The following is a 15,927-nucleotide window of genomic DNA, read 5'->3' as shown; positions in this document are numbered from 1 at the left end:
GAAAAGGAGGCTCAATGGAGACCTCATCACTCTCTACACCTCCCTGACAGGAGGTTTTAGCCAGCTGGGGATGGTCTCTTCTCCAGGGCAACTAGCAACAGGATGAGAGGACACAGTCTTAAGCTGTACTAGGGGAGGTTCAGGTTGGATATTACAAGGAATTTCTTCCCAGAAAAGGCGATTAGACATTGGAATAGATTCCACAGGGTGGAGTCACCGTCCCTGGAGGTGTTTAAGGAAGGAAAGACTGGATGTGGCACTCAGTGCCAAGATGGTGTTGGGTCACACATTGGACTCAGATCCCAGCTGACTCTGTGACTCCGGGGGGTGGGACACCGATCCGGGCCCCTGTGAGCCCCGTGCGGGGGGCCCCGCTTTCCGGCGCTCCGGGCCCACGCCCCGCGCAGTGTCCGCGGCGGGCCGCCGTTCGGGGGCGGTGGCTTGCCGGAAAGCAGACGTCTTGTGTTTCGGGAGAAAGGGAAGCCGATGGCGGCGGCCCAAGGCCGAGTGGGGAGCCGGGCGGGCTGCTTGCCCGCCGCGCGGGGGCGGCCTGGACTGGGGTAGGCGGGCTGGGGCCGGGGCGGCGCGGGCTGCCCGGCGGGTCGGGCCGGGCGCTTGAGCCCCTTGTCTCTCCCGCAGAGGCGGCTTGTGGCGAGAGAGCTGAGAGCGAGCTGCTGGGGCCGCGGCCGAAGACCGAGCACCGAGCGTTGAGTTACCGGGAGGGACGGGGGGCTTGCGGGGCCGGGCTGCCGTTCAGGCCAGGGGGGTGACCCGCGGGGGTCCCCCCGGGGCAGCCCGGCAGGAGGACCGTGGTTTCCCGGCCTTCACCCTGCGTGAGTCATGGGGATATCGATCGCTTAACAAACTGTGGGTCTCAAGGCCGGAGGTTGAAGGTGTAAAGGGGAGAGTCCAAGGTGAGAGCTGGCGGTGCCGTGCCCAGGAGGTGCCGTGCCCAGGAGGGGCGGTGCTGTCGCTGCCCCAGGGAAGGCGAACCCCGCAGGGCAGCGCTGCGGGAGGGGAGAAGCGTGGGCGCCTTACACCTGCATCCACCGGGGCTCGGCTTTACCACCCTGCCTGTTAGATGGCTTCGTGTTTTCTTCTTTACTGTAGGATTTCCTCCAAAAACTTTCGCTTGCAACCTTATGCATTAATCCCCGTATATTTTGCTGTCCAGCTGCACATACCACTTTTTCTTTCCCGGGGCAGCTGTCTCGTGGATTCTCCATTCCATATTCTTCCTCTTGCCTTCTCTGTGCTCACTGTGTCCTGACTCATCTCCAGCACAACCCCTGGGTAATCCAACATAAATCTCAGGCACTAAGAGCCTTCCTACAGGTGTTGTAGAGCCACTGACTGGAGAAAACGTTGGAACTGCATGATTGTACAAGGGAAAGGTAGTGCCCGTCAGCAGGTTGGCATTAGTTGCCTGTGTGGAGGCTCTTACTGCACAGCTTGGGCTGTGGGTTTTTGTCATTCTTCCTATCAGTGTACTCTGATGAGTTTTCTCTTCATTCTAACTTGTAAGTAGTAACATCTGTGCAGACTTTTTGAGCCTCTCTTTACGGCCAAGTTGAGAATGTAAGGAAAAGCTACACTTACAGGATGGTTTTTACTAAGAAAATCTTTGCCGTGTGTTTGTGTGAGTTGGGTATGTCATGTTTGTTTTTTTCATGCAAGTGCTCATAAAATACCACATTTGCATAGAGAACTGGGACTTACAGATGCACAAGCACAAAAAATGGAGCAAAACTCCCAATTGTTGTTTCAAAGGTCCCATGATAAATCATATGTATGAAGTGATTTTAATCTTTTTTTCTTGTTTGTTTCTTTTTATTTTTGTTGGAAAAGGAAATTGGGGTCCGTGGCTTTAGAAAATGATGATGTCAGTTTATTCAAATATAGGGTGACCTTATATATACTGTTCATCAAGTCTTAAACAAATCAGTACTTGTGTCTCTTTTCCTTCTGGTAAACCATCCCTAATGGTGCTTTTGTTTATAAGATGCTTTGAGATGTAATGATGGAAGGACATTAAATAAATTTTTCAAGGCAGACCTGTGTTTTATTTGAGGTGGTTCAATGAGTGGACTTAGAATTTTTGGTTTAGAAACTACCGATAAGGGTATGATAATTAGTGATGGTCTTAAACTGACATGCTCCTTTCCTACAGGTCTAAGGTTTAAAATAAGCCTTGTCTTGTATGTTCCAGTTGAGAAATTCTCCTTTAAGGACTTTTATCTCTGCGTGCCTTAAGGCAACTGAAGTGATAGTTGTATTGTTCTGGTTTGTTTTCTGGAGCTGTAAGAATGTGCACATAATGGTTGGTGGTGTCAATATATCTTTCTTTTTGTCTTGTCTCTTTTTCTGAACTGTCATTTCAGGAAAATGATCTCTATAACTTTCATTTTGATTTGGATTTGATGTCTTGGGACTCAGACCTTTGGAATATTACAGGCCATGCTTATACAGGTAATTAATCTTCTGTATTTTGCAGGTGTGACTCTTACCCCTCTGCCCCACAAGGGTGAGCTGTTACAACTTAGTGGTAACTTATGTGAAGCTATTCACTTCCCTACAGCTGTGTTATGAGAAGTTGTGCTGTGTAGGGCAGGTACAGCTGGCAAGGACTGCCCTACAAGCTAAGCTGTTTAGTACCTTTAGTTTCACTATGTTTTCTGCTGTGCTTTGCTTCAGGAATTAGATAGCTGGTGTAGAGCAGTGTGTGTCCTTTACTGATCTCTCCTTGCTAAAAACTTGTGCAGTAAAATTTCCTTATCTGCCTCTTGCAGATGACAGTGTGAAGACAGAACCCTTATCACCAGCCACTTCAAACTGTTCGGTCCCTTCTCCGTCGTCTGTGGACTCTCCAGTGCAGAATGTGCCTGTATGCAGAAACCTCCATGTGATACATATTAGCAACAAAAGCCCAGTGATTTACTTTTCTGATCAAATTCGTGGCATAAGAGGAAACATTTTTCCAACCCGTGCAAAAGCACCTTTCCTTCAGTGGCGTTTTCTTACCTCTCTGTGACCCATTCGAATAAGAGCATGTTCAGTTCCGTTTCCTCTGTTATGTTTATTAGCCTGGTTGCCAAACAAAATGCCTTCTAAAGGCTTCTGAGTCTAGCAGTTGCTGGCCTCTGCCTTGCATTGCTCTGCTGATGGGCAGAAGTACTTGTTGGGGTTTTTTTAGTGGTACTTGGCATTGACCAGGATAAAACTGCAGAACAAAACCTTTCTCCTGTTTGCTGCAGCAGCAACACAAAAGTGATGAAAAGTAGATATACTCTGAACTGCTAGTAGACACTTCTCTGTGTTTCTGAAACATTAATCTCATGTACTTTCTGTGTGCAGGATGATGTGGACTTCAGCTGTAGCTCCCAGATGTCTCCCATCTCTCTCTACAGCAAGAGCTGCAGGAGCCCTGCATCCCCTGAAGGAGATGGGGGGAAGAAGCCTGCTGTCAGCATCTCTTCTCGATCTGGTATGAGAGATAGAGCTACTTTGATCCCATAGATAGTATGCGATTTACTTTGATCCTATAGCTAGTATGTGTGTTGTATATGAATGATTAACTAACAGACTATAGATATCCTGTCATTTCTGACTTGAATTTTTGATCAGATATCTTTATTTTTAACAAATATTATAGATAGGTTAAAAAAAAACATACCAAAAGCCATTTTATTATTGCTTGAATTCTTTATTTTGTGCCTTCTGTTCTGACTTTTTTTCCTTTTCTAGGAAATAATTCTGTGAGGAACCTGAAGAGGTGTAATCAGACAGTGTCCAGGCCTTTGATACAGCCCAAACCCCTTTTGCCTGCTGTGCCTGAAGCTCAGGCTAACATTGGCGTCCCAGCTAAAACCATCATTATTCAGACTCTTCCCATGCTTGTACCACTGCCAAAGAGTCAGCCAGTTGTTAACATTCAGCCAGCACCTCCTAAAGGTAGGTGAATTGTCCTGACTGAGCCAGGTCTTGGGGGTAACTTTGTCTGTTCGTGTTGGCTGACAGAATGAAGTGAGGTTTGGTGCATGAAAGGGAAGGGGTAGGAGAAAAAGGGGTCCTACATGATTGGCTGAAAAAGCTTAAGGCTGAGAAGGTGGCCTTACTCCTCTCATAAGAGTCCTATGAGAAACAGCCCTTACCTGGGTGTTATTTGGAAAGGAAGACACTGGATTATAATAATTCCATTATTTGGAATGGAAGACAGAGACTGTGCTGAACTGTGGAGATAAAACTGCTGATTGGGAAAGATCTGTAGGGACCCTCTGCTGTGCTCTGCTTGTGATGTCAGGTGGTGCATAATGTGGTTACAGTGTTGTTCTGTTGTAACCAAAGGAAGGTCCAGCTGAATCAGGATGGCTTGAATGAAGCTGGAAAGCTTGGGGAAAGTGGTAAAAGCTTTTTTTTTTTTGCCCGCATGAAACTGCCACAGGATGGTGGGAACATGAGTTTATGGCTTTTTATCTCTCTAAACAGCATCAAATAGAATGTTGTGAAATCTGCTAAAAACTGAGAGCTCTGTCAGAGGTTAGAAAAGTTCCTTACAGCTGCAAGCTGATGCAAACTAGAGGCAAGTGATTTCCTGTCCCCTGATAATTCTTCATGCCTGCATAAGCCTAGGTCACAGTCAAAGCATAAGTAATTTCACAATCCCTAGAGTTTTGTGCAGTAAGGTTATTTGGGTGTTAACGTGATGATGAAGGTGTACTTGTGTTTGTAAAATGCCAGTGTGGGACCACTGAACACATTTAACCCAGAATTCATTGTCAAATTAATTAAACGTTTCGTATCCCTCCAACATACACTTTATTCAAGGCAATTTGTCATTAAGAAAAAAATCTAGTCATCCATGAACAATTCCTGAAGTTGCCCTGTAACCGATTTTTGAAGTAGCTTGAGCCTTCGTTTCTGAATCCAAAGCCTTATTTCAGTCTCCAGCTGAGGCTGTGGGGACACTGGTTGCGTTGCAGGAATTGTCAGATGCAGTTGCTCCTTTCACCAGCTGATGGCCACAGTCCCTTGTGGTTGAATGCCCAGGCACTGAGGCGTGGAAGGAAAGGGAGACAAATTGTTAAGGGCATGTATCTAGAAATTATTGCAATAGTGAAAAATTTGTCTTCGTTACTAATTGCTCTTCCATCACGAGTTCAGCCAAATCTGGAGACACTGACGTTTGTTACAAAGTGCCTAAGATTGTTAGACTGCTTAAAACACAGGTCAGCACAGTCAGCATGACCTAATTCTTATTCCTTCTGATGTTCCAGCTGATAAAATACCATCTGGAATAAGGAATGTTGGGGATAGGGAGTTTTTGGATGTAAGTATAGTACTGTGAAGATCAGCTTCTCCTTTTCCCTGAAGAAAAGTCAGGGCAGTAGTTTCTGTGAGACAGTATAGAGGAAATACTTTTGGGAAAGTATTTCCATGTGATGTTTAAGTGGTGATATGTTTAAAAATTCTATTGTGCCACTTCCATAATGGAAACCATAAGGATCTTTTTTCATCCCCTGCATATGACAGGTTGGAGCTACCAGTTTGAAATATCCCATTATCTTCAAAGGAGCATGAGAAATCGTATTTTTACAGTCCCTTTTATAAAAGCTTAAAGGAGAAAGCATGGTCTTAGAGCATCACATCCTTTATACATAAAAAAAATTTGAAATAGTCTCAAATTCACCGTTTAAGGTTCTTAAATAGGGTAGTACTAACTCGTCGTGTCTTCAAGACTGTGTCTGCAAAAAAAGGGAGATCTGATCCTGCACCCCATACATAAAAGATCTTGGCACTAGGTATATTACTTCATTTTTTGCCTTCCAGAAGATTGGGTAAATGCTGTAATACACTGTCGTGCGTTTTGGTTGGAATGCTCAGCTGGAATGTGCTGTTTCTGAAAGCTGGCGAGGTCATCCTGTTACAAAGGATTAGAGAGACGTTAATGTGTTTTCAGACAACAAAATATTACTCAAGCACCTGCTTGAGTTAAATGTAGTTGTTGGACTGAAATTTCTTGGACGTGACTGTTTTTAATTCCATTTCAAAGTCTGTCAAAATTACCTCATTTTTTCTGCCTGCTTTTCTTTAAACTCTGTTCAGCTTGTGCATAAACTTTCTTGCATAAAACATTTTTTAAAACAAATGGCCTTAGTGTGAATTGAAGCTTTAGCATAAGTTTTGAAAGTGTAACTCGCATTGTTCTTTTTTGTTCATCTTCTGTCTCTATGCTATTTTGTATCAGTCAGTGTACTATGAGTCAATTCTGTGTAGTAAGTTTTCCATTGAATACAACAATAAAGTAGGTATGAACAAAGGGGAGAAGGAGGATTGAGGAAAGCTGGCTAAGTTCTTTGAAAAAGTTGTCCAGAGTGCTTCAAGTGTTAGCAATACTGAAATGAGTAATGTTTATAATAAGTGTTGGATTTTATTAACTTTGAAGAGCTTTTGGGAGAGAGTTTGATTTATTGGATCCCTTTAATATACGTAAGTTTAGTTTGCAGGATGGATTAAGAATCCTGCAAACTTTTAAACTTTTTTTTTCTGTTCCTATTCTGTGCAATATACTAGTGGATCTAAGATAAATTGTGCAAGGCAGGTGGGGAAGCAAGGCTTTCTACCTCCTCTATCAGTATGACCCTACTGTACACCAAAGTGATGGTGTACAAATCCACTCCATAGGTGCTGAACTCTGCTGTTTGTTCTTGTGTTCCAGGTCAATCAGTGGTGCTCCCCCAGCCCTCCGTGGTGCAGCTTCAGGCTTCTGGGGTGCTTCCTGCTTCCCAGCCAGTCATTGCTGTCACTGGAGGGACCACACCACTTCAAAACCACACGGTGAATGCGTTGCCTCCAGCTGCTGGAAATGGCTCCACAAGTGGGAAAATACCAGTGACTAAGCCCTTGCTTCAAGGCAGCACACCAGCAATGGGGCTGGATGTAAGTTCTGACTGTGTGTGATAGCTGATAACCAAGGCTTGGAAACAGCTCTCAGTTACCTATTGTATAATAGGTATTGTGGCACCTAATGGGATAACCAGATCCCTTCAGAGTCTCAGGGAAACTCTAATAGGATTTCTAACGTTAAACAGGGAGTCTGGCAGCTTGGCAGAGAACGGGGATGAGCAGCTTGATATCTGCTGACCTACCTGGAGTTGCAGACCAGGGATGCAGGCATAGCAAAAGACAGTGATGATACATTTTTTCCATCATTTTTCTTCTCAAGTGCAAGCTCTCAAGGTCTCTTACATACAGGAAGATATATCTTATTTTTGATTAGTGCTAAACCATTTTTCTAATCCATATAATAAAAACACTCCTTTTGAAATAAATGAATTGGAAATGTCACTGTGTAGTTCTTTTTCCATCCCCCTTTATCTCCCCAGATTTTACTTATGATTTTTAGAAACTTCAGGTGTTGAGTTTCATATGAGCTTAATCTCTTCAGGCTCCCTTTTGGTCATATACTGTATGAGTAGAAAAGGTGTAAGCTCTCAACAATCCCTGTGCAAATAAAGAAGTTTTTCCATAGTAGCTCACAATAAGCAGTAGGTGTAAACAGAAATAGCTTTTGATATGTGTGGGGTTTTTTTTCCCCTTTCAGCTTTGACATCTTAACTAGATAGAGAGCTGGGTGTTAAGTTGATTTAGTTCCTAGTAATTTGGAGCTGCTTTGGTTGCATTTTGTTGTCCAAAGAAGGCATAGTTGTGAAGAATACCAAAGCTTCTTGATTGTGGCTTTTAAACTCTGAGTGTTGTTCTTCAGTGTCATATTCTGGAAGCCATTGTGAGCTGAGGGTCCTATCACGTCTCTCAGTGTAAGGGAGAAAACACTGGTGTCCATTCACATGGAATTTTGCTGTATTAGCTTATTAGCAGTGCAGGTCACTGTATGTCAAAGGCATGTGCCTTCAGCTTCTTTGGAGGGATGTTGCTGTACAGTTTCCTCATGTCTGAGAATTGCCACTCGTGCTTGATATTAAATTTTCCTCACTAATTGTATTTGTGTGGGGGCTGCATTTTATAATGAAAAATAACGTGCTACAAATAATTCAGGAGACAGAGTGCAATGAAAACTTGATATTGAATTCACGAGAAGCTAACAAAGTTCTGACAGGAGACAGTTAAGAGCACTGCATTTTTAAATGGTATTTGCCTGCTATACAAAGCCAAACTGAAGAGACCTATCAGCAGTCATTTGATTTGCAATTCCCTGTAACCAGGACTAACATGGCACCTTGCCATTGTCTGAATATAAGGGTTAATTGACAAAACCCACTTTCTGTCATTTTACTCGATGTACACACCCGTGACAGTCACTAGTCAAATGTGTAGCCGGGTAATGATCAGCTGTTTGTTTCGAAGGATGGTTGCATGGGTATTTCCACCCAAAGCTGTTTTAGGGCAGCAGTTTTAGGGCTTGTGAAATACTGCACATTGTACCTGTGTTTGTTGAAACATGAAGGAACAGTTGCAAATGCTCTTCGGCACATACTGTGAAAAAGGGCTTTGAGAAGGGACAAATGTTTTGGGATTCAGCTGGCGCCAGCAGGGTTAAAACATCTCGCGGCTGCCTCGGACGCCATATGTGGGCTCAGAGCTGCACAGATGTAGCTGTCATTTGAGCTCTGTAACACGTGTTTTTGTTTGCTAATCTGAGCAGATGTTGCGGGATAAAAAGAAACACTGCAGGACTTTCTTTTGGGCTTAGGAGGGATAAACTGTTGGCTTAACACTCAGCCCTTGCAGTGGGTTATACCGAGATGGGCCGATAGCAAGCTGTTGGCGTGAGGCCCCTCGTGGTGCATGTCCTGGTGGCACATGTTTGTGCAGCCTGCCAGCCGTGGGGAAGTGCCAGGCTTTCTGGGCAGTCACTCCTCACTGGGAAACAACCTTCCACTGGGAAGTTGAACAAAAGAAACGCTGCCTAAGCAGGCCACTCTTCCGGTTGAAGGAAAGAGGCTCTTAATGAAAAGAAACAGATTGCCTTTCCTGTTGCAGTTAAATGATATGAGGGCATAAACTGTAGGTGTGTGAAGCAATTCGGTTTGTGTCCTTATAGGGCCTTTCTCTCATGTTTCCACTTCGTAGTGAGAAAGGATTTAATTCTGCCTCCCAGTTATCTTGATAAAAAAAATTTCAAAATCTAGAAAAAATTAGATTATGAAAAGTTCCTTCAGCATAGATGTGGATTTCTATTGAAACATTTTTTCTCTGCTGTACATTGTGTAATATTCATATGAAATAAACTCAAGAAAACCCAGAACTTCCATAAGAACAGACAAAAAACTTGTATAGGTTTTGCATTCCTGCATTTGAGATGCATCATTAAAGAGAGCAGCTTTTGTAAGCCGAGTTAAGAAGCCAGCCAATGCAAACTTGAAATGATTTGTACTTTCAGCTCTTCATTAACTTTCCCTATGTTTGTACAGAAAACTCTTTGGAGTGTGAGAGATGTTCTTACTGCCTTGTGCTAAAAGTACAGCTTGCATTGGAATGGAGATTAAATTTTGCTCATAATTGAGTTTTCTTTGGAAGTAAATTGAGGTAGCGGTGTTTGTTCTTTTTTCCTAAAGTGCATGGCTCTTCCTAAGACCTCTGCAGATAGAGGACAATCTGAATCTAGTTAATCCTGTTCAAAGCAAGAGTTGGCAGTGAACCTTTCAGTTCTCCATATTTACAACATTCTTATGTGCTAGTGGTGGTGTAGTTTTTAAAGCTAGGAAGCAGAAATTGCTTCGCTGATTACTGTTTGATGTTAAGGCATATGTTTTCCCTCTATGGTCTGTGTTTCCTGAGGACCAGAAGTTACTATTTTGAGTGGAAAATTAATACAACACAACTTAAAAAGTGGAAGGCTGCAAAAGAAGTTAGCAGGGGTGTTTGCTGCGTTTAATCTTGGTTCAGGACTTGTACAGAGCAATGTTGCTCAAGCAGGCTGACTTTATAAATTAGTTCCTCTCTCTTCTGATTATCAAAGTGCTCAAGCAGGGAGCATGTTTATTTTGATGCCAGGCCAGCTGTGTAGTGCTTATTGCTATACTGCTTCCACGTTCAAGCATTCTTGCACCATTTCACTCCCTCAGCTCTTCCCATTTCCTGCATCAGATTTAGGTGGGATTGGGTGTGTAGTTGAGGCTTATTTCCCAGGAAAAGCCCGACAGGAGCTAGAAGGTTGACCAAAGGCCTTAGATTTTTTAGGGATTGTAAATTAAATTAACTCAAGGATGCAAATATTGGATTTCATGTAAGCAAGCTTAAGAAATGAGTCAAAATGAAACTGGTGTGGCATAGACCGAAATGCAGTTATTGCTCAGAGCACCTTGAATCAGGCTGGGTAGAGCTGCTGTCCCTCCAGCATCTGGAGGACAGTGAGCAAAGGAGGGCAGTCTGGATGAGATGAACAGTGAGCAAAGGAGGGCAGTCTGGATGAGATGAACAGTGAGCAAAGGAGGGCAGTCTGGATGAGATGAACAGTGAGCAAAGGAGGGCAGTCTGGATGAGATGAACAGTGAGCAAAGGAGGGCAGTCTGGATGAGATGAACAGGGAGCAAAGGAGGGCAGTCTGGATGAGATGAACAGTGAGCAAAGGAGGGCAGTCTGGATGAGACGAACAGTGAGCAAAGGAGGGCAGTCTGGATGAGATGAACAGTGAGCAAAGGAGGGCAGTCTGGATGAGATGAACAGTGAGCAAAGGAGGGCAGTCTGGATGAGATGGACAGTGAGCAAAGGAGGGCAGTCTGGATGAGATGGACGGTGAGCAAAGGAGGGCAGTCTGGATGAACACCCTGTGAAATGTAGCTGGCAGTGTCTGGAACAGCGACAGATGTACCTCAGATGTACTCTTTGTGTACAGGCACTGCACTGGTGCTAATACCATGTTTTCTGCAGGGAAGCACGTTGATTTGCCAGACATTTAATTAAAAGCTATCCGGTAATGAATAATCCTAAGCAGGTCTGCAAACAAGAGTGGATGTAAACAACTTGATCTTCTCTGTTTGACTTCATGATGCAAAACCTCTTTTCAAAAAGAGGAGTGTAACTGCTTGCTTGGAATATCTCACAACTCGAGCCAAAGCTGCTGCATGAACTCATTCCTTATTATTTCATCTGTGTACAGTTTAAGTGATCCTGGCCCCAAATTGGTGTGTTCTATACACTGCAGTTCTTGGCTAGCCCAAATGGGGTTTTTTTGTCCAATTTTTATATGTCTGCAGAATTTTTTTTTTATGTTGAATGTTGTAGTACTTAAAAAATTCAAGACAAAGCTTAGTGTTAATGAAAATATGTTAAAATCTTTTCATTCTCCACTCTGCTAAAGAGAGATACTGGAGTAAGTACAAACAGCTACACTTTCACAGACTTTTGTTGGTGGCAACAGGCTAGACATATAATAAATGATCTTTCTAAAAAGCAAGTAGACCAACATGGGGGCAGCCCAGAATGTTAATGCACTGTAACGTGTTTTCTTAGTTTTTGTCACCAGCCTGCAGCATGATGAAGAAGAATGTCGTCTTCAAACAGCCTGTAGCCACTTTTTTTTGCAGACACCAAAGCCCTAGAGCAACATATTGTCTGCGTGCAGGTATATACAAGGAGGGAGTTGGAAAGCTGTGGTTAAGGTTCTTTACAAAGCCAGGCCTTAGCCAGAGCACACTGTCTGAATTAGTTAATGTTACTATTCTGTGATTTGTTATTTTTTCCCTAGAATAATACTTCTGGAATAGTTCTCATCTGTTTTTCTTTAACTTTCCTTCTCTGATAAGTACAGGTCACTCCAGTGCGTGTGTTGGCAGCTACTGGAGGATATTCAGGTCTGTGTAAGATAGAGCATTTGATTATCTTTCAGAGTAATTGTCATTAAGGCACGTCCAGTTGTAGCTTAATAATGAGATGGAAGTCTTCTGTTCTTAATGAAAACAGAGTTGCTGTTGCTAATCTGTGAGGGAGAGAAAATCAACAGAGTAGTGTTTAAACTTAATATTTCAAGTAGTTTTGTACAGTTCTGCAGTATCCATCATTGTTATCCTTGTCAGCAGCAAGATGCTTTCAGTCTGGGTCATCCCACTCAGTGCAAACCACAGAATGAGTAAGTGGTAAAAGACAATGGAGTGTTCCTGCTTGGGAAAAAAAATCAGCCACCAGGACTGTTGGAGGATGGGGAGGGGTTACTTTGAACTGTCCCAGTCTGGTCTTGCAGACTGAATGCCTGCTAGTGCTCTCCTGGAGCATATTTGCTGGTTGAACTTCATCCTGAAGCAATCCAGTTTGTGTGCTCTTTCAGAGTCTGTTCTGTCATGTGAACCAAAGCACATTAAGTGGGACAATCAGGAAATGTGCATCAAAGCCACTCTCCTGATCTGAATTAAAATGTTAGTATAGATGCACCCGGAGACTGCATTTAAACTGCCATGTAAGTGCTTGATACACGTAGAATGTGCAATCTGAGGCCAGCAACAGTATTCAAAAGCTCAAAAACGATATAGCATAGCTGGAAAAGGTACATAAGCAGATGTAATCAGTGTGGAAATGGTTTCCATGCAGAATAGACTGTAAAACTGTAGAACTTCCCTGTTAAGAAAGGAGGTGACTGATTGTAGCCTATAAAATGGTGCATGGTAAAGTGAAGGTGAATGACATTCTTGCTGTCTTGCAGACCTGAAGATGTGTATTTTCTGTCTTTGTGATTTGATTGATCAAACTGCTGTTCAAGTATACATTTTGTGTCCCCTGTACATAGGAGGTTGAGAATGCAGGAAAAAACAGGCGGTGCAGGGCCCGTTTTTTCATTATCCCTGAGCTACGACTGAGAGGTGTAACCATGTGCTGAACATTTCGGCTCATTTGAAGCAGAGCGTGAGAAACCATCTGTGCAGACTTTTGACAAAGTGGAGAAGCAGAAATTATGCATGAAATAGAGGCACTTTTAAACTTGTGAATTGTTAACAGGCCTGTGTTTCGTCTGTTCAGGTCAATGTCTTGAGACGGCAGCAGCGCATGATCAAAAACCGCGAGTCGGCCTTTCAGTCACGCAAGAAGAAGAAAGAATACATGTTGGGACTGGAGGCGAGGCTGGAGGCAGCCTTGCTGGAGAATGAGAAACTCAAGAAAGAAAATAGCACACTGAAGAGGCAGCTGGATGAAGTAGTATTAGAGGTAAGACATTGTGATGAAAGTCTGACTTTATATCAAGACACTTGTTCAGGTGCAAGGCGCTAGAACAGAATCGTGGAAATGTTGTCTGGAAGACCTTTGGGGATTTCTAGACCAGCCTCCCACTCCAGACATGGCTTTCACCAACTCTGGGTCAGGACACCTGTCACATTACCTGGTTGATTTTTAATTCTTTACTCCATGGTGCTTCTTGAGATTTCACTGAGAAGATAGATGGGGTAGAAGCTGAATATAACGTACAAACAAAAGTTTTATTTTTAAATAGTCCTGGCATGTATTCATACATAATTAGGCAAATATAAATCTAAAAAGCAAGCATCATTTGGTGTATTTAGCTTCTGACATACATTTGCATATCTGTGCCCCTCTTCTATTGCACATCTTCTGATTTTTTCCTGTCTAGAACCAGAAACTCAAAGTATCATCTCCAAAGAGAAGGACCCTGTGTGTGATGGTGATACTGGCTTTTATAATGCTCAATTATGGCCCATTGAGGTAAGCTGCTTAGAAATTCCTCTTTGCATAGCAAGTTTTCTGTTCTGCAAATTTTGTTTGAATCATTAATACAGGCAGCAGTGTGTTTTAAAGACGAGCTTGAAGTCTGACTTCTGTCCTTTATTTTTTTCCTGGTTAAGGGAAGATGTATCTGCATAATGGTTCTTTTTTTTTTGGACTTCTTCTGGCAACAAGAGCTAGATCTTGTACTTTTAATTTCTCTTGGCTTGGCATTTTGTTAATCAGTGCAGCCCAGAGCAGTTTGTCTGCTTGATTTATATCTGAAGAGATTAAGAACTGTGTTTAGAATCCTTTTAGGAAAAAAAGTTACAGACTTAGAGAGCTTATCTGGTCGTTTATACCTGTGCTGATTTCAGTACCTGTAAGATGAAGCTGCATTAGTATCCAGTGAGGAAATCCCTCTGTATGTTCCAGTGCTTTGCAGTCCTGACCTTTAGATGTGTCTAGCTGCAATCTCCCTTGTTATTATGAGCCCTGCATTACTTGTCTTCTAGATTTGGTGAAGAGGTTTTTCCCTCTCCTTGATTAGTCGAAGTGATAGTCAAAAAACTCTCATTTGAACTGTTATCAGTGGGGCATAGGAACCAGAGAGCAGGAGGGAAATGCTAGCATTACTTCCCAGACACTTTAAAATAAAGATCCGTGGAAGAAAGGAGAGTAAAAAGCAGTACTTCTTGGACATACTTGTTTATTTAATTTGACTTTGGAACATAAAGGGTTTTTATACAAAGCAGTTCGCTTTTTCAAAAGGGGATAATGTTTCAGTAGATTCTCAGTCAGCAGTGTCTCCATTTGTCCTCAAAACCCCAGTCAAACTACAGAATGGAATGGGATAAATATGGAGGAAGACTTTGTTTCTGACTGTGCTAAATTTTTAGAATGTTGGTGTTTGTATTTTTAATAATATTAGCAAATCCGCTAAAGCTGAAATTACTTTTGAAGTATTTGCACTTATTGCAAATACTGTGTATCTCAGGCAGTGAAATACAGCTGATAATTTTACTTTGATATGGATAAGGTAGACCATTTCGTAATGCATTTAGGGTCTGTATCAGCTTCCAGAGATTAAGTGATGGATTTTTACATCCCATCTGCATTTCAAATGTTACCACTCGCTTGAGAGAGACACTTGGTGAGAACTACTAGAATTAGTTATCTTTCTGAAGCTGAGGGAAATTCTAGTTGTCTCTGCATTACAGTGAGGTGATGGAAAGCATGAAACTCTTGTTAGTGATAAAAGGCTTGGGAACATGGAGAGATGAAGGAGAAGTCTTTTACCACAGTGCTCTAAAGCTCCTGTGGCAGCTTCTCTACCCCCGGAAATGAGTAAGCTGGTGAGTTTGATGGCAAGGCACTTCTGTCAAAGGAGGCTGAAAGGTCAGCTTGTGTTCATATCTTTGCAACAGTCAGTAACTATAGAAATGTGAGAGGGTTAACTTCTTGACATGTTTGACGTTTAATAAAGTAGATAAAGCAAAAAAGAAATCCTTGGATGTCTGGCTGTTCCTGGCCAGTGCAGTAGCTGAGCATGCCAGTGTGACTGCTGTGCCTGAACCAGGTGGTTTGCATCAGTACTGGATTTAGGCAGTGAAATGTAATTGCAGACTTGCCTTTTTTTTTTTCTCCCTAGCAGAATAAATGCTTTGCACTGCAATTAAAATCCTAGACTTTATCAAGGTGGTGTGAATGATGATTGTGCAATACTCTTTGGAAGACCCAGAATGTGAGCTATACAAACCATTTCTTTAGATTTCACTCCTCCCATACGTGTTTTCTTCCTTTTATAAAGGTGTCACTGAATGGTAGCTCCACAAATGCGATAGTCAGGATTGCTGTTCTGCTTAGTCCTTAACAAGAGGAGCTTCCAGTGTATGTGCTGTTTTTCAGCACCTGCAATTTCTTACAGAAAGAAGTAATTTTTTGTTACAATATCCATGCTAGCTTACAGTTCAGCAAAAGTACTCTTTTCCCCCAAGTTAGCTAACTGTGGAATACCTAATTTCTGTGCAGTGATCAGCTGGAGATAAATATGTTCTGAAACCTTGTGACAGTGTTGCCATTTCTTCTGTGTTGGAAATCATTTCACTTGCACACCTGTGTGGAGATGTGCCAGCATTCAGGCTCAGGATGTTTTGATTCGGGCATATTAGCAGTGAATAATTATTCAAAACCAGTGAACCATTGCAAAGGGAGAGTGACATCCAAAAAAAAAAGCAAAATCATGGGAAATTCACCCCCTAA

At 42.6% G+C, this 15,927-nt stretch overlaps 1 protein-coding gene across 2 annotated transcripts in view; it reads left to right on the top strand.

Moving 5' to 3' along the window:
* Positions 1-2,378: 2,378 nt before the first annotated feature.
* Positions 2,379-15,927, top strand: part of ATF6 (activating transcription factor 6) — a 74,637-nt gene continuing 61,088 nt past the window's right edge. For both annotated transcript variants that reach the window (XM_029962272.1, XM_029962271.1), the window contains exons 1-7: positions 2,379-2,469; positions 2,790-2,884; positions 3,355-3,484; positions 3,745-3,951; positions 6,716-6,936; positions 12,967-13,152; positions 13,574-13,665. In XM_029962272.1, the coding sequence (XP_029818132.1) occupies positions 2,421-2,469; positions 2,790-2,884; positions 3,355-3,484; positions 3,745-3,951; positions 6,716-6,936; positions 12,967-13,152; positions 13,574-13,665 (980 nt within the window). In that variant the 5' untranslated portion in view covers positions 2,379-2,420. The remainder of the gene's footprint in view (positions 2,470-2,789; positions 2,885-3,354; positions 3,485-3,744; positions 3,952-6,715; positions 6,937-12,966; positions 13,153-13,573; positions 13,666-15,927) is intronic.

The sequence above is a fragment of the Manacus vitellinus genome, unplaced genomic scaffold, assembly GCF_001715985.3.
Source record: "Manacus vitellinus isolate BGI_N305 unplaced genomic scaffold, ASM171598v3 scaffold_44_pilon, whole genome shotgun sequence".
In the NCBI taxonomy this organism is placed as follows: domain Eukaryota; kingdom Metazoa; phylum Chordata; class Aves; order Passeriformes; family Pipridae; genus Manacus; species Manacus vitellinus.
This window is presented reverse-complemented; position numbering and strand designations above follow the sequence as displayed.